The sequence below is a fragment of the Anolis carolinensis genome, chromosome 2 (assembly GCF_035594765.1).
Source record: "Anolis carolinensis isolate JA03-04 chromosome 2, rAnoCar3.1.pri, whole genome shotgun sequence".
Lineage (NCBI taxonomy): Eukaryota > Metazoa > Chordata > Lepidosauria > Squamata > Dactyloidae > Anolis > Anolis carolinensis.
In genome coordinates, this window is record NC_085842.1 from 201,301,332 (window position 1) to 201,321,892 (window position 20,561).

General features: G+C 40.7%; 1 protein-coding gene across 4 annotated transcripts in view; it reads right to left on the reverse strand.

The window, feature by feature from the left end:
* dnah6 (dynein axonemal heavy chain 6) overlaps positions 1–15,737 on the reverse strand; it is a 229,123-nt gene extending 213,386 nt beyond the window's left edge. For 2 of the 4 annotated variants that reach the window (XM_062974148.1, XM_062974146.1), the window contains exons 1-9: positions 15,623–15,735; positions 10,969–10,991; positions 10,204–10,479; positions 9,609–9,785; positions 7,118–7,368; positions 4,239–4,506; positions 1,000–1,134; positions 780–903; positions 527–653 (exon numbers count right to left, since the gene is read on the reverse strand). In XM_062974148.1, coding sequence (XP_062830218.1) covers positions 527–653; positions 780–903; positions 1,000–1,134; positions 4,239–4,506; positions 7,118–7,368; positions 9,609–9,785; positions 10,204–10,473 — 1,352 coding nt within the window. In that variant the 5' untranslated portion in view covers positions 10,474–10,479; positions 10,969–10,991; positions 15,623–15,735. Of the gene's footprint in view, positions 1–526; positions 654–779; positions 904–999; positions 1,135–4,238; positions 4,507–7,117; positions 7,369–9,608; positions 9,786–10,203; positions 10,480–10,968; positions 10,992–15,464; positions 15,599–15,622 lie in introns of those variants that run through there. The other 2 variants (XM_062974147.1, XM_062974149.1) reach the window with 2 other exon arrangements.
* Positions 15,738–20,561: the final 4,824 nt, after the last annotated feature.

Genomic DNA, 20,561 nt, shown 5'->3' on the forward strand with positions numbered 1-20,561 from the left:
CCTCTTCAGACAGAATCATGCAGTTTTCTTTTTGGGGAAAAATTAAAGCACTTCCATATCTCTCCCCCCACAACTCCCCCACCTTGAGTGTGTGTGTTTGCAATATATTAGCATTTTATCAAACTCGGGAATCAGCTACCTCACCATCTCCTTGGACATTTTCATACGTTGAATCTATCCGAATAGCATTGTTGCCCCATTTCTCCTCCGCAATTTTAGCTTCCTTATAGTATTTATGCAAATTTTCAACTGCACGGTTGTATTCTTTCTTGACAATTCAGACTGCCATCCATTGTTTATATATGCTCCTTTTCCTTTTCATTCCTTAATTAAATATACTGTGATTGGATTTTTGTAATTGCGATTTTAGCAACTCCTTCTTTGTGACCTCCAACCTTTGCTGAATTGCTTTTTTTATTAACATCTCTACCCATGAAATTTCAGCTAGGATTTCCCTGAGCTGGATAAAATCAGTTTTCCTGAAAAAACGTATTAGATGTAGATCTGCAAAGTGTCAAATACCAACCATGTCAACCTTCCACACTGAGCTCTTTTGTTGGCCTGTTCTGTGTATGTCATTTTTTCAGGTTGTTCACCATACATTTCTTTGTCAATCCGAGGAATAATTGCACTTCCAACACCTGGTACCCGTTCTGGAGAAAATATAGGAGTACACTGCTGAAATAACCCCAAGTACTAATGTAAATTGATATACAGGAATCAGATAACATATTCAACTTTACAAACATTAAGTACTCTAATGCCCATCAGTTTTGTACCTGAACTCTCTGTTATATAAAAGTAATCATCAGGGGTAAATCCCGCCTCAAGCAGTGCAGTTCTGCAGGCACCCCCCACAACTTCTTTGGCTAATTCCCTGAACTCAGCCAGACGAGATGTCACCTGAAAATTTAATACGGTTAGAGGTGAACAGAGATTATATTTTGCCTTCCGAAAAGTGCATGCAAACTCTGGCGATACTAAACCAATGAAACTCACTTCTTTTAGCTGCTCCAACTGATTACCTTTGAATTCCACCAATGTGTATAGATAGCCCTTTTCAACTTGACAAAGGGCCAAGTCACTTATCTGATAGCACATTTCCTGGATATTCAGTATTGCTGGTCTCAAACACTGTACAATAAGAAGAAACAGTTGATGAGCTCAAAACACCAGTACTTAACTTGAAAGCTTTCTCATAATTGGCACAAAAAAGCATAAAGTTTAGCTTCCTATTCCCAAAAAGACCAAAAGGAGGAAATCAAATGGTTATTCTTTCATTCCTTTCCATTTTCTGTTTTAGAATCATAGAATCATAGAATAGTAGAGTTGGAAGAGACCTCATGGGCCATCCAGTCCAACCCCCTGCCAAGAAGCAGGAAATCGCGTTCAAAGCACCCCCGACAGGTGGCCATCCAGCCTCTGCTTAAAAGCCTCCAAAGAAGGAGCCTCCACCACAGTCCGGGGGGAGAGAGTTCCACTGCCGAACAGCCCTCACAGTGAGGAAGTTCTTCCTGATGTTCAGGTGGAATCTCCTTTCCTGTAGTTTGAAGCCATTGTTCCGCGTCCTAGTCTCCAGGGCAGAAGAAAACAAGCTTGCTCCCTCCTCCCTATGACTCCCCCCCCCCCACGTATTTGTACATGGCTATCATGTCTCCTCTCAGCCTTCTCTTCTGCAGGCTAAACATGCCCAGTTCTTTAAGCCGCTCCTCATAGGGCTTGTTCTCCAGACCCTTGATCATTTTAGTTGCCCTCCTCTGGACGCTTTCCGACTTGTCAACATCTCCCTTCAATTGCGGTGCCCAGAATTGGACACAGTATTCCAGGTGTGGTCTGACCCAGGCAGAATAGAGGGGTGGCATGACTTCCCTGGATCTAGATGCTATACCCCTATTTATGCAGGCCAGAATCCCATTGGCTTTTTTAGCAGCCGCATTACATTGTAGGCTCATGTTTAACTTGTTGTCCACGAGGACTCCAAGGTCTTTTTCACACGTACTGCTGTCGAGCCAGGTGTCCCCCATTTTGTATCTTTGCATTCCATTTTTTCTGCCGAAGTGAAGTATCTTGCATTTGTCCCTGTTGAACTTCATTTTGTTAGTTTTGGCCCATCTCTCTAGTCTGTCAAGATCATTTTGAATTCTGCTCCTGTCTTCTGGAGTGTTAGCTATCCCTCCCAATTTGGTGTCATCTACAAACTTGATGATTGTGCCTTCTAACCCTTCGTCTAAGTCATTAATAAAGATGTTGAACAAAACCGGGCCCAGGATGGAGCCTTGTGGCACTCCACTCATCACTTCTTTCCAAGATGAAGACTCATTGGTGAGCACCCTTTGGGTTCGTTCGCTTAGCCAATTACAGATCCACCTAACCGTAGTTTTGTCTAGCCCACATTTTACTAGTTTGTTTGCCAGAAGGTCATGGGGGACTTTGTCGAAGGCCTTACTGAAATCCAGGTAGGCTACATCCATGGCATTCCCTGTATCGACTCAACTCGTAACTCTATCGAAAAAAGAGATCAGATTAGTCTGGCATGACTTGTTTTTGGTAAATCCGTGTTGGCTATTAGCAATGACTGCATTTGTTTCTAAATGTTCGCAGACCACTTCCTTAATGATCTTTTCCAGAATCTTGCCTGGTATCGACGTGAGGCTCACTGGACGGGAATTGTTTGGGTCGTTCTTTTTTCCTTTCTTGAAGATAGGGACCACATTCGCCCTCCTCCAATCTGCTGGGACTTCTCCTGTTCTCCAAGAACTCTCGAAGATAATTGCCAGTGGTTCTGAAATAACTTCCGCTATTTCCTTCAATACTTTTGGATATAGCTGGTCTGGCCCTGGGGAATTCGTTTAGAGAGGCCAGGTGTTCCTGGACAACTTGTTTCCCTATTTGTGGTTGGATTTCCCCCAATCCTTTGTCCATTCCATGTTGCTGAGGTTGAAGATGGCTTTCTTTCTGTGAGAAGACCGAGGCAAAGAAGGCATTAAGTAGTTCTGCCTTTTCTCTGTCCCCTGTCACCATCACCCCATCTTCTCCTCGCAGAGGGCCTATCGTCTCCTTGTTCTTCCTTGTTTTAATCATTCCCTACTTTCATTCCATGGTTAATGTATGTATGGGAGAAATTTTGCAGGAAGGGAGATTTGTCCACATCCCCCCGCTGTCCGCCAAACTAGAAAAGCATTTGCTTAGGAAAAGAACTCAGATTGGAGGGAAAGGGAAAATGTCTTTGAGTGTGATGTGATTAAATACAGAGCCAGGGTGTTTAGGAATGCGAGTGCTTGCTCCAATGATATCATTTGCATATGTAAAGGTGATATCGAAAGGCCAAAACATAGAAACAGTGATTAAAATGAGGTCTGTACTGGCTCTTGTATGGTTTCATCACACCAGCTTGAGTAAGTTTTCATGATACATTTCAAGCTTTCTTTTGCTGGTGTAAGACAGATTGGGTTTTACAATAACAAAGGAATGACCTGAGTGGATCAAAATTGTCGATTGTGAAAGGAAATCTGCTGCAACACATTCCTTCTGCTTCAACCACTGATATCTCATTTGTTGTGCTTTGCAACCATGTGTGCTGGAGGTTGTAAGGGCAGGAAAGCCAACAGGTAACACCTTTTGCTCCAAAAGAAAAGTTAAATTTGTAAAACTGTTAGTTTCCCTATTTTTTTTTTAAACCCAATGTGATTCCAGAGTTTCACTCATGGAATGAATGCTGCTCTGTTCTAGTGTTACTCATGTAAGGAGAGAGAAGTTTGCCTTTTTTTCTATTCTTCCTGCAGAACCTTTAAAATGTGCTCTGGGAAGTGGCTCAGGAAACAATATAAGAAAGAACTAGGAAAAATCACTTTTCTATTAACAAATTTTCTATTAACATCTCAAAGTTCAAGAAGTCCTCAATTCATGGAAACCTTCCTATCTGGACAGAAGAAAACCATTTAAACAACCCAACAATACTGATTCTATGGGGACTATTAAGATTATGTTATCAAACAATTATCTAATTTAAATTATAGGTTACAGGCCAGGACATACAAAATATGTTAATCTGAATATATTTTAATAGCAGGGAATTATTGTTTACTCCAATAATTTAACATGTTGGTCTTTTCATTATGTAGCATTACAAAGTTACCACTTTCAATATATTATTATACTTAACTTTTAAATAGTGTTTTAGTATCTTCAAAATGTTTCATATAGATCAGCTCAGTAATAAAAACATTAATAATACATACAGCATTCACAATGAATAGGTTCTTCTGCAAAGCTCGGCGATATATTTTAAGCCTTCTGGCACGGACATTTTTTCTCCATACATTAAATGATTTCCATTTGCGGAATATTGTAAATATAGTAATTCGGGAGAGTGCTCTGTCATAGAGATATTCCTGTTCCCAGCGTGAAAGTTCCAGATATTCAACTTCTCCATTACATGTATGAATAACTCCTTTTGGGCTAATTGTATAGTAGTCATTTTTATTAATGCCATCATAACTTACGATTCTATAAATGAATGAAAAACATTTAATTTAACAGGATGCATAGTAACTTAATTCTCAAAGTCGCTATCCTTTAAGAACAAGGTGGAAACAGATTATTTTGATCTTTGCCTGTTCTGTAGCTATAGAAAAGGAGGCTCTAATAAGAACTATTTCAAAGTTTTTCCTTTTTTTATTAAAACTAAAATATCTATCACTCCACTGGATATAGTCTGATGCTAATTCATGGCTTAATTGGAGAAGAAACTGCTAGAAAATTAACAGAACTTTCCCACCATGTCAAGACTTACTTCTAACATTTATTGCAATTGAACACTATTATTTGATAGCTCTTGGAAATCACATAAACATTTCCTCTTAAAGTCCGTTAGCAGCAAATCAAGACAGTTAAATGAACTCAGGGAAAAGTGATGTCATTAGGTGATTGCTGATGGCCATGGATCAACTCACAGGATGATTTATACAGTTCTACAGTAGAATTCAGATACTTTATAAAACAATGCAGAATCAAACATTAGTCCTTTTTTGGGTGCCAGACATGTCAGTCTCTCCATTTAGATCTGGGTGTAAATGATCAACAAATTTGTGGCACTGTACAACGGTATCATATTTGTTTTGTTTTCAATAGAGTTAATAGAGTTTCAGCTATAGTCTTAAACTATAACACATAAAATCTTATTTCTGATTCCCCCGATTTTGAAAAGTAAATTTATCATTAAAGGGGTATTTTTGTGAACAGAAAAAAACAAACCAATCATTAACTGGACAGAGGTTTATGAACAGCTAAATATGTGCTTTTATGTTAAAAATGCTGCTTCTTATTAAGCCTGCAGAAGATTCCAGAATTTTTTTTCACTTCCCTCCTTTTCTTCATCTGTGATCTATATGGCAGAGTGACTCCTTCAGTTCTCAGAATTAAAAGGAGCTAATAGCAACTGTACTTCACTGGACTATTTCAATATTTATTATTATTATTATAGTTTAGATTTTAACTTTTTCAGAGAATACAAAGCCCCCCAGAAATAATGTATTTCTGAATATATTGCACAAGATTTCTCTAACTTATAATGATACATTTTAATATATTGGGTTCATGGTTCCCGTCCCCTTGATCAGGTCATGTAAGTGTTATTTATTTCTATAACTGTATTTTTACTTTACTTAATAATGTGTTATTATGTTGTTATGTAATGTTTGTGTTGTTTTTATGATTGGAAACCGCCCTCAGTCCCATCCGGGAGAAAGGGCGGTATATAAATAAAGTTTTATGTATTTATTTATTTATTATTATTATTATTATTATTATTATTATTATTATTATTATTTTATGATTTAGTAGTTATTTAAAGTAACTCACTTATTCAAGACTCCAAAATCGATCATTCATACTATTTGCTGGAATACTAGAACACTGCAAGTATTGCAGTATTATTTCAAAATCCCCTTCAATTGCCCTTCAATTGGCAAAAAATATTATTTTGTTTTGTGGAGCTTGCAGTTTGTGCCAAGGAGGTGGGTTTTTTTTTTGGTAAAACTGGACATGTATTCCCTATGAACTTTGGGGGGGGGGGTCATTTAAAAAGAAGAAGAAGAAGACATCTCTAGTTGTGGTAGCATATTTGGCTGCAAGCCTCTCTTATGCTGTTTCTTCTAGCACAAGAGAGACTTGTTGCCCCTGTAGTTGTCTTCTCTCAAGTCTTCCATTCTCCCTAAGAACCAAGTCAGCTTTTCTGTAAATTCTAATAATTCAGCAACCTACTTTACATTAACATTTTTATTTAAAGTAGACCAATGACTTTAGTGGAACATAAAATTCTTAACAGTCTTTGAAGTACTGGTCAGAACTAAACACATTTAAAATTACACAGACATAAAGTATATTAGTACATTTCACCAAAAATATGGAAATGTATCATAAATGATCAGGAAAACTGGAATAAAAAGGGTTAAGATGCTGGCAGTTTTTATCAGGCTCGTTTGAATTGTGCATAGTTGTAGTTTTTATCAAACAGACAAAGAATGCTGGGTTTTGTGTTATCAGGTCAACTACTATTTTCTATCTGCACCAGACTTTTGAATTATAAAATGGCAGAACATTATATTTTACTGTGTGTGACTTGCTTTAAGATGCTATACTACGATTCTTTGTTGTAGTTGTGTAAGCTGCTTTGGTTGTTGTCAGGAAAAGAAGATTGCTGGCCTGAGTGCCTAGATCCAAGTGTTTTTCCAAAGCTGTCTTTCTGAAGCCCCTTCTACACTGCTCTATATCCAAGGATCTAATCCCAGTTTATCTTCTTACCCCAGATTATCTGGCAGTGTAGACTCATATAATCTAGTTCAAAGCAGATAACCTGAGATCAGATCCTGGGATAGAAGGACAGTGTAGAAGAGGCCTGAGGAATCACCTAGGAGCCAGGAATTGAAACATAAGACACAACGCCTCTGGATCTTCAATTCTGATTAGAACAGGGATACCTGCCTGCCTTCTAGCTGCAACCATAGTCTTTTTAATGTTAATGCTATAATCTACAACCATAAATCTGTAATTCACATTGCAATCTAAAGAGCTACATATCTCAAGCTCATCACTGTAAAATACAAATAATGTAACTCACTTTAGATTATATGGTTCATATTCCGTTGATGACCTGGGCACTGCAGGAGTCATATATAGGAATCCAAGGTGTTTGTTTTCACATATTGTTCTTATAATTTCCAAAGGGTCTCTAATGTTAGCTTTAACTACTTCTTCCGGTTCATGAAATATACGAACAGGTAGAGTAGGGCTTGGTAAACAAGCACTGACCTTTACCACACTACGTGGCTGTTTGGGAGGAGTGGGAGGTCGAATCTTGGCACTCAGTAACTGTAAAGGCAAAGTAAATGTAACTTGGACACTATAATTCACATTAAAACCCAAAATTCTCTATATTCAACAGGTTGACTAAGCATACTTTGTAATAAAATCCTAGCATTTCCTTGTAGTTTAGAATTGATAGGACAGTAGTGTAGAATTGCCTTTATAACAAAGGTGCTCATAAGCATAGGATAATATCACACTAGTCTGTTTGAAAGAGACATTATCATTAAGCAACCATGAAGTTAGCATATTTCCATTTGCTGCCTCAGCACAATCATGATCTCAAAAACCTTCACTTCCTTATTTAAACTAGAAAGAGTTTCTCACAACTTATGCTGTGACAAATCTAGTTACTTTCAAACATTAGTATATAGTTCTTTTATTTGAAGAAACTATCATCTAATCTACATGTGTCAAATGTAAGGCCCAAGGGACGAATCCTACCTACCATGTAATTTTATGTGGCCCACAAGGCTTCAATTTCAGGGTAACATAGTTACATTTATACAGATTTACAATTATAAATTATCTTTTAAAGGCAGCCATAAGACTGATGTGGCCCTCTGTGAAAACAAGTTTGACACCCCTGATCTAATCTAATTAATCCATTTTAATTTACGGGCCAGTTATAGTGACCCAGAGTTCAAGACCTCCTATTGCACAAGACTTGAATAGCACTTTATAGTTGGCCATTCCAACGTTGAACTCTGGGTCACTATAACTGCCCATAAATAGAGTATTGTTACTAGTTTTATTTTTTATTGTTGGATTGTATGTTGTGCATTTATGTTTATTACTTGTATCATTTTTTAAAATGGTTCTGTTTTTATTATGTGTATTGTATTGTATTTATCGTATTGGAAACCGCCTTGAGTCCCCTGAGAAGATAGGGAGTATATAAATAAAGTTTTATTATTATTTATAAGCCCAGTCAGACCTGGAGCTGATTGGAGAAATACCCCGACCAGTTCTTGTGGGCTGATAGGGAATGATGGGAGGTACAAATTGCCCAGAACTGGAACCTGATAGAGGCAGGTGGGAGTTGCAATCAGGTCTGTGAGCTGATAAAAGCTAATTGGAAAAGCAGTCCAAGCAGGTCTGGGGGCTGACAGAGGCTGATAGGAGTTGCAATCCAATTAGAAAATACGTACATACATTTTCTAATGGGACCATTCATAAAATCGTAATGCTAACAATGAGAAAATGCAAACCCTGGCAACTGCAAATCTATATGCTAGTTTAAAATAAAACAGAATTTTCCTAACATGCATTAATGATGACCTATACTTGTGGCATTCTAGATCATTTTGGGTTGCTATTCCCATTACACCAAGTCGGTATAGTCAATTGTGAGGAACATGGATGAGAAGCTGTAGTCCAACAACAACTGTACAGCTAAAAGTTGTCTATCCCTGACCTATCTAGCCATAGCCAGACAGGGCTGCAAATCTTTTCTAAACGCAAGGTGGACAAATGAGAAAGATGTACACCATCCTAATCACTAACTGCAGCTTAAGGTAAAGGTTTCCCCTGACGTTAAGTCCAGTCATGTCTGACTCTGGGGGTTGGTGTTCATCTCCATTTCTAAGCCGAAGAGCCGGCGTTGTCCGTAGACACCTTCAAGGTCATGTGGCCAGCATGACTGCATGGAGTGCCGTTACCTTCCCGCCGGAGCGGTACCTATTGATCTACGCACATTGGCATGTTTTCGAACTGCTAGGTTGGCAGGAGCTGGAGCTAACAGCGGCCGCTCACGCTGCTCCCGGGGTTTGAACCTGGGACCTTTCGGTCTCCAGCTCAGTGCTTTAACGCACTTCGCCACCGGGTTTTTTTTTTTTTTTCGTGTCAGGAGCAACCGGAGTTGCTTCTGGAGTGAGAGAATTGGCCGTCTGCAAGGACGTTGCCCAGGGGACGCCCGGATGTTTTTGATGTTTTAGCATCCTTGTGGGAGGCTTCTCTCATGTCCCCGCATGGAGCTAGAGCTGATAGAGGGAGCTCATCCGCGCTCTCCCCGGGTGGGATTCGAACCTGGCAGCTTTCAGGTCAGCAACCCAACCTTCAAGTTACAAGGCTTTTATCCCCTTGGCCACCGGGGGCTCCTGCCACTGGGGTGAATGAATAAAAACATGGTTCTCTCTCCAAATGCTTGCTTTAAAGACACTGCAGTCTTTAAAACACTGTTTTGAAAAACAAGATTTAAATGACATTTTTTAAAATAACTCATACCACATGTAGAGAGATAGTACCTTTTTTTCCCATAACTCTTCAAGGTTCTCAGTTACCATTGGTTCCACAGTAACAGGCCATTGCCTTTTCTCTGCTGAAGTTGTAGGTGCTAATACTCCAGCTGCTAACAACTTTTCCCGGTTCTTCTGGTAGATATATTCAGGTTGATTGTGACACTGATATTTTTTTAACACGGGCTCAATTGAGGAGAAACAAAGGCAATATGAAATAAAACCATATTTGAAAGTGACACATTATATACAATACAAATTGAGCAAATTCTGATATATCTATAGAGAATGAAAAAAAATGTGATCCTGCAGCCTGCCTAGGAGTTCTTGATTTCATAGAGGCCTGAAAGCATGGTTCTACTTTTTCTGTAAAACTTCCCTGCCAACATGTAATCAAGGAAGAGGGCAGCCAGGGCCTGTATGTCACTGTCTGCTCCTTATATGTATATTTTGCAACCATATTTAAAGAGGACTATCCTTTGGTTACATAAAGTGTGTTCTAGAGAAGATGCACCTCTACAGTAGAGAAACTTTCAACAAATTTCACAAGAATCCAAGATAAAATTAGAACAGAGCCTCAATGAATAGTTAAAAATCAACTTACCAAAGGCTCCAGTTTTATAGGCTGTTGACGCTTTCGGGTTCTCTCCTGTGCTTTTGTATTATGTTCAAATTTCAAAGCTTCAGTGTTTTTTGCCATCTTTTTTGGAGCTGTAACAGTCAACCGCTTTCTTAATTCATTTTTTGAAGGAGAACTTTTCCCATTTGACGAGGAACATTCTCCAATTAAGCTTCCCTGGTCACTTCTATAATTAGGAGTATCTGATGATTGTGGAGAAGGTTGGATAGAAGGCAGTGACACCCTTTTGGACATGTCTGCCTGCAAACAAAACATATAGCACCTCTGAAGTCTACTTTAACAATATTAAACAATTCTATTGATTTTATGGATTTTACTTCAAAAACAATTACACTCTAGCCAGATTCCAGAAATACACCACTCAAACTTAGTCCCCTCACATCATCTTCACTAGTATCTTATTATTTCCACACTGGAATAAAACCTGTCCTTAAAATTTTGGGCCTAATTCCAACTGCTGATCCCAATGAAAGCAGACCCTGGGATTTATGCTGTACAAATTTGCTCATTGAGCAATTAACTCAGTTAGCATACTTTAGCTGGGATTAACAATTAAATTTAGGCTATTACCCTGTTCTGCTGTGCATCTATTAAATCATTTGTCCTATTTTACTTAGAAGATGCATGTATAAAAGAAAGACAAGATAAATATTACTGCCACATATTCAGTTTTCAAAGCACTTTAAAAAAAATTATCAGTAGAGGCTTACTTAAACTACACATACTTATGTTTCTTGAATGTTGTGCCAGTGCTAAGACAAGAAAGGAAAAGAAAAAAAAATTGAGCATTTTTAAAGCTTTAATTTTCAGTTAGCAGTCAACCAATTTCCTCCTACATTCCTACATGGCAAACAGAGTGAGATAATGCACGTATAAGAACTTGGACACAATAAAGCATGTGGTACATGTTTTACTGCACTGCTCTTTCTATCGAGACCTTTGGCAACATTTTATTAATCCAATTTTACAAAGTATACCAGGGAGATACTGATTGCCCTGACCAATCTTCTTAAATTACTGCCAAAGTTGCAAGGTTTACAGCCTTAAAAGGTTTTATTATTTTATCTCAGCTTTTATCATTGTTATTTAAACATACAATTTTAATACTGTTTTAAGTCTCATACTTAACACTTTCTTAACTCACTTTTAAAAAGCTGTATTTTAATGTCTAAATGTATGTTTTATTTATGTTTTGCTGTTTATTTTAATGCTGGTCATTGACTGAAAAAATATTCATTCAATAAAGCAGTTGTGGAACTGTGGTGGAGACACATTTTCATCTCTGTGTAAAAAAGCAATATATTTAACATTGACAAAAACTAAGAGTGGCCCGGGCTGTGGCGCAGGCTGGAGAGCAAGCCAGCTGAAACCAGCTGCAATGAATCACTCTGAGCAGGAGGTCATGAGTTCGAGGCCCGCTCGGAGCCTATGTTTGTCTTGTCTTTGTTCTATGTTAAAAAGGCATTGAATGTTTGCCTATATGTGTAATGTGATCTGCCCTGAGTCCCCTTCGGGGTGAGAAGGGCGGAATATAAATGCTGTAATAAATAAATATGCACAGAAACTAACAGATCCAGTATGCAATAAAAATGTGACTTCAATCCATTATTCACTTTATTTATAGCTCCCTTTTCCTCAAGTGTGGGACAACCCTCTGTGTTCTGAATGTTGTTCTTTATTTACTGTCCTAATTTTAGAGTTTTTTTTAATATTGATCGCCAGATTTTGCTCATTTTTATGGTTTCCTCCTTTCTGTTGAAATTGTCCACATGCTTGTAGATTTCAGTGGCTTCTTTGTGGAGTCTGACATGGTGGTTGTTAGAGTGGTCCGGCATTTCTGTGCTCTCAAATAACATGCTGTCCAGGTTGGTTCATCAACTGCTCTGCTATGGCTGACTTCTCTGGTTAAGTTAGTCAGCAGTGCCTTTCATGATCTTTGACTCGTGTCTGGGGAATGCTGCGGTTGTCCACAGCTGCATGGTATACGGCAGGGGTCCCCAAACTAAGGCCCGGGGGCCGGATGCGGCCCATCGAAGCCATTTATCTGGCCCCCACGGCACAGGGGCAGAAGGGGGTTGGGCTAAATGACCCAAGAGGTCCCTTCTTCTCTTACAACCCTTATTATTATTATTATTATTATTATTATTATTATTATTATTATTATTAACATTGAGGCTGGGTGGCTATCTGTCAGGGATGCTTTGCTTGTGCTTATGGTGCACAGAGGCAGAAGGGGGTTGGACTAAATGGCCCAAGAGGTCTCTTCCAACCCTCTTTATTATTATTATTATTATTATTATTATTATTAACATTGATTCTGGGTGGTCATCTGTCAGGGGTGCTTTGCTTGTGCTTTCGGTGCACAAAGGCAAAGGGGGATTGGACTCAATGGCCCAAAGGGTCTCTTCCAACCCTCTTATTTATTATTATTGTTATTATTATTATTATTATTGCTCAGTAGCCAACTATAGTCTGGCCCTCCAATGGTCCGAAGGATCGTGAACTGGCCCCCTGTTTAAAAAGTTTGGGGACCCCTGGTATACGGTATAGGGAAGAGAGGGGAATTCCAGACAAGAAATAACCAGGGCCAACTAATCACCTCCCAACAAAGGATGCCCCTAGGCAGGAAGCATCCAGGCTTTGAAGCTGCAAGATTATTCAATGCTAATCAAGCTGGCCAACTGCAACATTCACACTTGCCTCAAACAGACAAGAGTTCTTTCTCCCACACTAGACATTATTCCAGTGATATATAAACCCCACTTGCCTAGTTTCCAACAGACCTCACAACCTCTGAGGATGCCTGCCATAGATGTGGGTGAAATATCAGGAGAGAATGCTTCTGCAACCTGGCTATACAGACTGGAAAACTCACAGCAACCCAGTGACTCCGACCATGAAAGCATTCGACAACACATATATTTAAATTGTCGCACAATGAATACTAGATTTAGAAGCTCAGAAAGATATCGCTACCATCAATAGAACCGGCTTACTGAAATAGAGCGAAGAGGGGGAGCCAGGAAGACAATTCCACCTTGTTTCCTGCACCATCAGTTGAAGGCCCCTCCTTCATCACCAACTGATGCTCTGAGGCCACAGTGAAGAGGGGGAGCCGGGAAGACAGTTCCATCTCGTCTCCTGTGCCATCCATTGGGTTCCCCCCCCCCCCCCAGTAACATACTATGCTAATAATATAATATAATGGCACTCCATGCAGTCAAACCAGACACATGACCTTGGAGGTGTCTATTTTCAACGCCAGCTCTTCGGCTTAGAAATGGAGATGAGCACCAACTTCCAGAGTTGGACACGACTAGACTTTACGTCAGGGGAAAACCTTTATGTTTACTATATATAATATATTGTACATAATATATCATATAATATACAATAATATATAATAATATAATATATTGTATACACATATATTGATAATAATATTATGATGTAATGCAATACTAATACAATATAATAATATTAATTATATATTATATATTATATGTAATATTACTAATAATGTTTCAGTATAGTGGTATAGTACAATGTAGTAATATATAATGCTAATATTGTGTTATGCTAATAACATAATTTATTGTATGTACAGTAGAGTCTCACTTATCCAACATTCTGGGTTATCCAACGCAGTCTGCCTCCCACCCGGATCCACAGCCGTTTCTCCACAGCAGCAAGGACTGAACTTTTTAAAGATGTAATTTTTGACAATGTTGTTATTGTAAGTTCATTTTATCCAATTCTGTCTTTATTTGTAGTCAATTTGTTAGTAGCCAATGTTTTTGTAGTGAGTGTTTTTAATACATTGCGATGTTTTGGTGCTAAATTTGTAAATTCAATAATTACTACATAACATCACTGTGTATTGAACTGCTTTTTCTGTCAATTTGTTGTAAAACATGATGCTTTGGTGCTTAATTTGTAAAATCATAACGTAATTTGACGTTTAATAGGCTTTTCCTTAATCCTTTCTTATATCCAACATTTTCACTTATTCAACGTTCTGTTGGCCTGTTTATGTTGGATATGCAAGACTCTACTGTAATATAATATATTGTATGCACATATAATTTGTAAGCCACTCTGAGTCCCCTTTGAGGTGAGAAGAGCAGGATATAAAAGTAAATAAATAATGGCTAAGTTGTTTTATATTCTATGTTTTATTTGGCTGTAAGCCATCTTTGGCCCTGGAGTGGGGAATGCCAGGATATAAAAAGTAAAGGTTTCCGTAGACACCTCCAAGGTCATGTGGCCGGCATGACTGCATGGAGCACCATTACCTTCCCGCCGGAGCGGTACCTATTGATCTACTCACATTGGCAGAAGCTGGAGCTAACAGCAGGCGCTCATTTCGCTCCCGGGATTTGAATCTGCGGCCTTTCAGTCTGCAAGTTCAGCAGCTCAGCGCTTTAACACACTTCGCCACCAGGGCGATATAAATGTCTTAAATCAGTGACTCCCAAAGTGGGCGCTACCACCCCCTGGTGGGCACTGCAGCAATCCAGGGGGGCGGTGATGGCCACAGGTGCCTTTGCCATATGCACTAATACATATACCTTTGTTTAATTGCTATTAAAATTTTAAAAAATTAATTTCCAGGGGGCACTGAGTAATATTTTTTCTGGAAAGGGGGTGGTTGGCCAAATAAGTTTGGGAACCACTGTCTTAAATCAATACAGAACGCATTATGTGGGGTTTTACTTAGCTGGAAGGTGGAAGGGGCCATAGTGGTATCATTTGAGGCCCTATAGAGCAAACCTGGGCAAACTTGGGCCCTCCAGGTGTTTTGGATTTCAACTCCCACAATTCCTAACAGCCGGTAGGCTATTAGGAATTGTGGGAGTTGAAGTCCAAAACACCTGGAGGGCCCAAGTTTGCGAGGCCTGTTGTATAAGTTACTCCACCTCATAAGGAGTTTAGTTCATTTCAGCAGGCTAGACAATATGTCTATGCAATGTCTTGTCCATTTGTCTGAAACCTGAGCCACTCAGGGCGCCTCTACACTGGAGCACTGACGCAGTTCGACACCCTTTTACCAGCCATGGCTCAATGCAGTTTGACAAGGTCTGGTATTTCAACAAACTGAAACCTACGAGTCCAATGTGCCTCAGCAATGAAAGGGAATGTCCAAAATGCATTCAGGCCTCAGTGCAAGTGAGAGCAGGCGTTCAAAGCCTGGCACTCGCTCCCCTCCAGCCAGTCCCCTTCACCTAAAGCCGGCGAGTCCTCAATCAGCGTCGCGCTCAGTGCGGGCGGGAAAGGCCTCCAAGGCCTCGGGGCGAACTCTTCGCAAAGTTCCCTCAGGGAAGGACGCCACCCTCAAGGGCCCCAACGTCACCTCTAAACGAAGGGAAAGTGGGGGACTTACATCCGGGTCCTCCGTTTTCGAAGCTCACTTTTCATCCCCAAAAACGACTAGAGGCCTCCCAAAGAGTCCTCCCGTTGCCAGGCAGCCGCGCCCCGCCTTGGTAAATCGGTTGCTAGGCGCCGCCTGCCTGCCTGCCTCCCGCGCGCGCGCCTCCCCGCCAATTACCAATCAGGCACCTTGGATTTCATCTCGAGCACAGGAAAGACTTTTGCTTTTGGTTCTGACAAGTGAGTGCATCTGCACTGTAGAATTAATGTAGCATGGTACCACTTTTAGCTGCCATGGTTCAAAGCTATGCATAATAATAATTATCATCATCATCATCCAGACTGACAAAGTTCTGGAACACAACACACCAGACATCACAGTTGTGGAAAAGGAAAAGGTTTGGATCATTGATGTTGCCATCCCAGGTGACAGTCGCATTGACGAAAAACAACAGGAAAAACTCAGCCGCTATCAGGACCCCAAGATTGAACTTCAAAGACTCTGGCAGAAACCAGTACAGTTGGTCCTGGTGGTGATCGGCACACTGGGTGCCGTGCCAAAAGATCTCAGCTGGCATTTGGAAACTATAGACATTGACAAAATTACAATCTGGCAACTGCAGAAGGCCACCCTACTGGGACTTGCGCACATCATCCGAAAATACATCACACAGTCCTAGACACTTGGGAAGTGTTCGACTTTTGATTTTGTGAAACGAAATCCAGCATATCTATCTTGTTTGCTGTGTCATACAATAATAACAACAACAACAACAATACTGGAGCCCTGGTGGCGCAGTGTGTTAAAGCACTGAGCTGCTGAACTTGCAGACCGAAAGGTCCCAGGTTCAAATCCCGGGAGCAGAGTGAGCACCCGCTGTTGCTCCAGCTTCTGCCAACCTAGCAGTTCGAAAACATACCAATGTGAGTAGATCAATTGGTACCGCTCCGGCGGGAAGGTAATTGTGCTCCATGCAGTCATGTTGGCCACATGACCTTGGAGGTGTCTACGGACAACGCCGGCTCTTCGGCTTAGAAATGGAGATGAGCACCAACACCCAAAGTCAGACATGACTGGACTTAACGTCAGGGGAAACCTTTACCTTTTTTAACAACAACAACAACAACAACAACAGGTGTTTGTGAGTTTTCCGGGCTGTATGGCCATGTTCCAGAAGCATTCTCTCTTGACGTTTCGCCCGCATCTATGGCAGGCATCCTCAGAGGTTGTGAGGTCTGCTGGAATCTAGGCAAGTGGGTTTTATATATCTGTGGAAGGTCCAGGGTGGTAGAAAGAACTCTTGTCTGCCTTATGCACATGTGAATGTTGCAATTAATCACCTTGATTAGCATTGAAAACCCTTGCAGCTTCAAAGCTGGCTGCTTCCTGCCCAGGGGAATGATAGAATCGTAGACTTGGAAGAATCTGTGCAGTCCAACCCCCTGCCGAGAAGCAGGAAATCGTATTCAAAGCACGCCCAACAGATGGCCATCCAGCCTCTGCTTAAAAGCCTCCAAGGAAGGAGCCTCCACCACATTCCGGGGGAGAGAGTTCCACTGCCGAACAGCCCTCACAGTGAAGAAGTTCTTCTTGATGTTCATGTGGAATCTCCTTTCCTGTAGTTTGAAGCCATTATTCTGCATCCTAGTCTGCAGGGCAGCAGAAAACAAGCTTGCTCCCCCCTCCCTATGACTTCCCCTCACATATTTGTACATGGTTATCATGTCTCCTCTCAGCTTTCTCTTCTGCAGGCTAAACATGCCCAGCTCTTTAAGCCACTCCTCATGGGGCTTGTTCTCCAGACCCTTTATCAGTGTTTCCCCTGGACACTTTCCAGCTTGTCAACATCTCCCTTCAATTGCAGTGCCCAGAATTGGACACAGTATTCCAGGTGTGGTCCGACCAAGGCAGAATAGAGGAAGAGTATGACTTCCCTGGATCTGGATACCAGGCTCCCATTTATGCAGGCCAAAATCCCATTGGCTTTTAGCCGCCGCATCGCATTGTTGGCTCATGGTTAACTTGTTGTCCACGAGGAGTCCAAGATCTTTTTCACACGTTCTGCTGTCGAGCATGGCGTCCCCCATTCAGTAGCTTTGCATTTCATTTTTTCTGCTTAAGTGGAAAACATAGAGCCCCTGTTGGCGCAGTGAGTTAAACTGCTGAGATGCTGAACTTGCTGACAAAAAGGTCAGCAGTTCAAATCCGGGGAGCGGGGTGAGCTCCCACTGTTTACCCCAGCTTCTGCCAACCTAGCAGTTCAAAAACATGCAAATATAATAATAATAATGTAAAAGTTTTCCCCTGACATTAAGTCTAGATGTGTCCAACATTGGCGGGTGGAGCTCATCTCCATTTCTTAGCCAAAGAGCTGGCATTGTCCATAGACATCTCCAAGGTCATGTGGCCGGCATGACTGCATGGAATGCCGTTAATAATAATAATAATAATTATTATTATTATTATTATTATTATTATTATTATTATTATTTATATCCCGCCCCATCTCCCAATATGGGACTCAGAACGGCTATCAACATAAAATGCCAACAAGTACAGACATACAGATATAACTTAATAAAAAGCATTTAAAACCCAACCACATTCGATAAAATCATAGTAAACAAAACAACACAATGTGTTGTTGAAGGCTTTCATAGCTGGAATCACTGGGTTGCTGGAATCATGGGCTGTATGGCCATGTTCCAGAAGCATTCTCTCCTGATGTTTTGCTCACATCCATGGCAGGCATCCTCAGAGGTTGTGAGGTCTGTTGGAAAGTAAGCAAATGAGGTTTATATATCTGTGGAATGTTCAGGACGGGAGAAAGAACTTTTGTCTGTTGGAGGCAAATGCAAATGTTGCAATTGGCAAGGCTATTCAATACTAATCAAGCTGGCCAATTTCAAGGTGTTCTATGGCTGCTGCAGGAAAGGCCAAGGAGGGAGATCACAGTAACAGTGGGAAGGGGTTGATCATTTCCTGATGCAATGAGCATACCTTCCCCCTTCTGAAAAATTCCCCTTCTCTTGGGGGAGCCCTTTTTTCTATCTGTGACTGAGGATGGCTTTCTTTAAAAGTTGCACTTCCATGACGTGGGTCTGATCTCACCCTCTCTGCTGGCCTGAATAGTGTCCCATTACCTCTGGAATCTTTAGGTCAGTGCCCACCTTTAATCAGACCCAAATACCCTAAAGTGCTAGCTGCTGTCTGAACTGGAAGCTAAGCAGGCCTATGCAATCACTAGATGACAGACTAGACTCTGGGAAGATAGTGATGTCCTTATGGGGTAACAAAAAGAAACAACTTTGTTGGTTCTTGTAAAAATACTTTGAACTGTCTTGAAGATGTAACACCCAGTTTGCAGAGAGAAAAGAATTAAGCTGACCCTAGGAGTATTTTTCCTAATAAAATCCTGAAAGGAGATAGCTGTCATACTACACTAACTTTCACTACATAAGAATACACAAATTTCATCTGCCTGTCTGCTTTTGTGCCATTTTATACTATACTACACTTTCTTGTGAAGAACTTTGCAGCTCTAATCACTTGGGCGACACCTAGTGTCAGGTCAATGAGTCAACAAATGCTGTCCTAATTTCATGTGCCACAACTTCTCCATAGCATTGGCATGGGTATTAGTGACATGGGACTGTATCCTATCAATCTACTCGGTTGCAACAGCTTTATTAGTGTACATACCAAGTTGAGAACCCTGAATATTGCACCTCTTTTCATGAGTGAAATTGTGCTTGTTCACTAATGATCCTGCGTTCAATCTTCTGCACAGCCTCCATGAAAGCTCTACCCGGTGTGCCTTGTGGCTCTTTTAATTCATTGTTATGTTTATGTTGATTACAGTTTCAACATTAAAAAATAAAACAAATGGGCAAAGATTACGGATGGATGAGAGAGGGAGAACAAAACATCCTACTTAGGAATAGTGAAGGAGAGGACATTCCTGTCTCCCGATGGCATGGCTGCACAAAAGCAGAAGGGACCCATTGCACAAGGTTTGATAATGGGAATGTAGTAAAACGGGGTGCTGTTGATAAAATTCATAAGTAAAATCTGTCATTTAAATTGCAAGAAGAGAGATTCCACATAATATTAGAAGAACTTCCCGAAAGTAAGAGTTGTTTGGCAGTGGAATGTGCTGCCAGAGTATGGTGCAGTCGTCTTCTCTGGAGGTTTTTAAGAAGAGGCTAGATGGCCATCTGTCGGGGGTGCTTTGATTGTGTGTTCCTGCATGGCAAAATGGAGTTGGACTAGATGGCCTTTGTGATCTTTTCCAAATCTAGGGCCCCTTCCACACAGCTGAATAAAATCCCACATTTTCTGCTTTGAACTGGGATATATGGCAGTGTGGACTCAGATAACCCAGTTCAAAACAGATATTGTAGGATTTTCTGCCATGATATTCTGTGTTATATTTATTTATTTATTTACAGTATTTATATTCCGCCCTTCTCACCCCGAAGGAGACTCAGGGCGGATTACAATGAACACATATATGGCAAACATTCAATGCCAACAGACAAACAACATACATTAGACAGACTCAGAGGCATTTTTAACATTTTTCCAGCTTCACGATTCCGGCCACAGGGGGAGCTGTTGCTTCACCGTCCAGTAGTGGATGTACTTCCGCATTCCTTTCCTCGTGTTTTGCTGGCAGTTTTATGGTGTTGTAAATTAGCCTCCCGCATAAAGCGTCCCTAAATTTCCCTAATTGACAGGTGCAACTGTCTTTCGGGGCTGCATAGGTCAACAGCAAGCTGGGGCTATTAATGGTCGGAGGCTTAACCCGACCCGGGCTTCGAACTCATGGCCTCTCGGTCAGTAGTGATTTATAGCAGCTGGTTACTAGCCAGCTGCGCCACAGCCCGGCCTGTGTGGAAGGGCCCTAAGATTCCCTGATTTTATGAAAAGGGTCAAGAGAATAACAGGG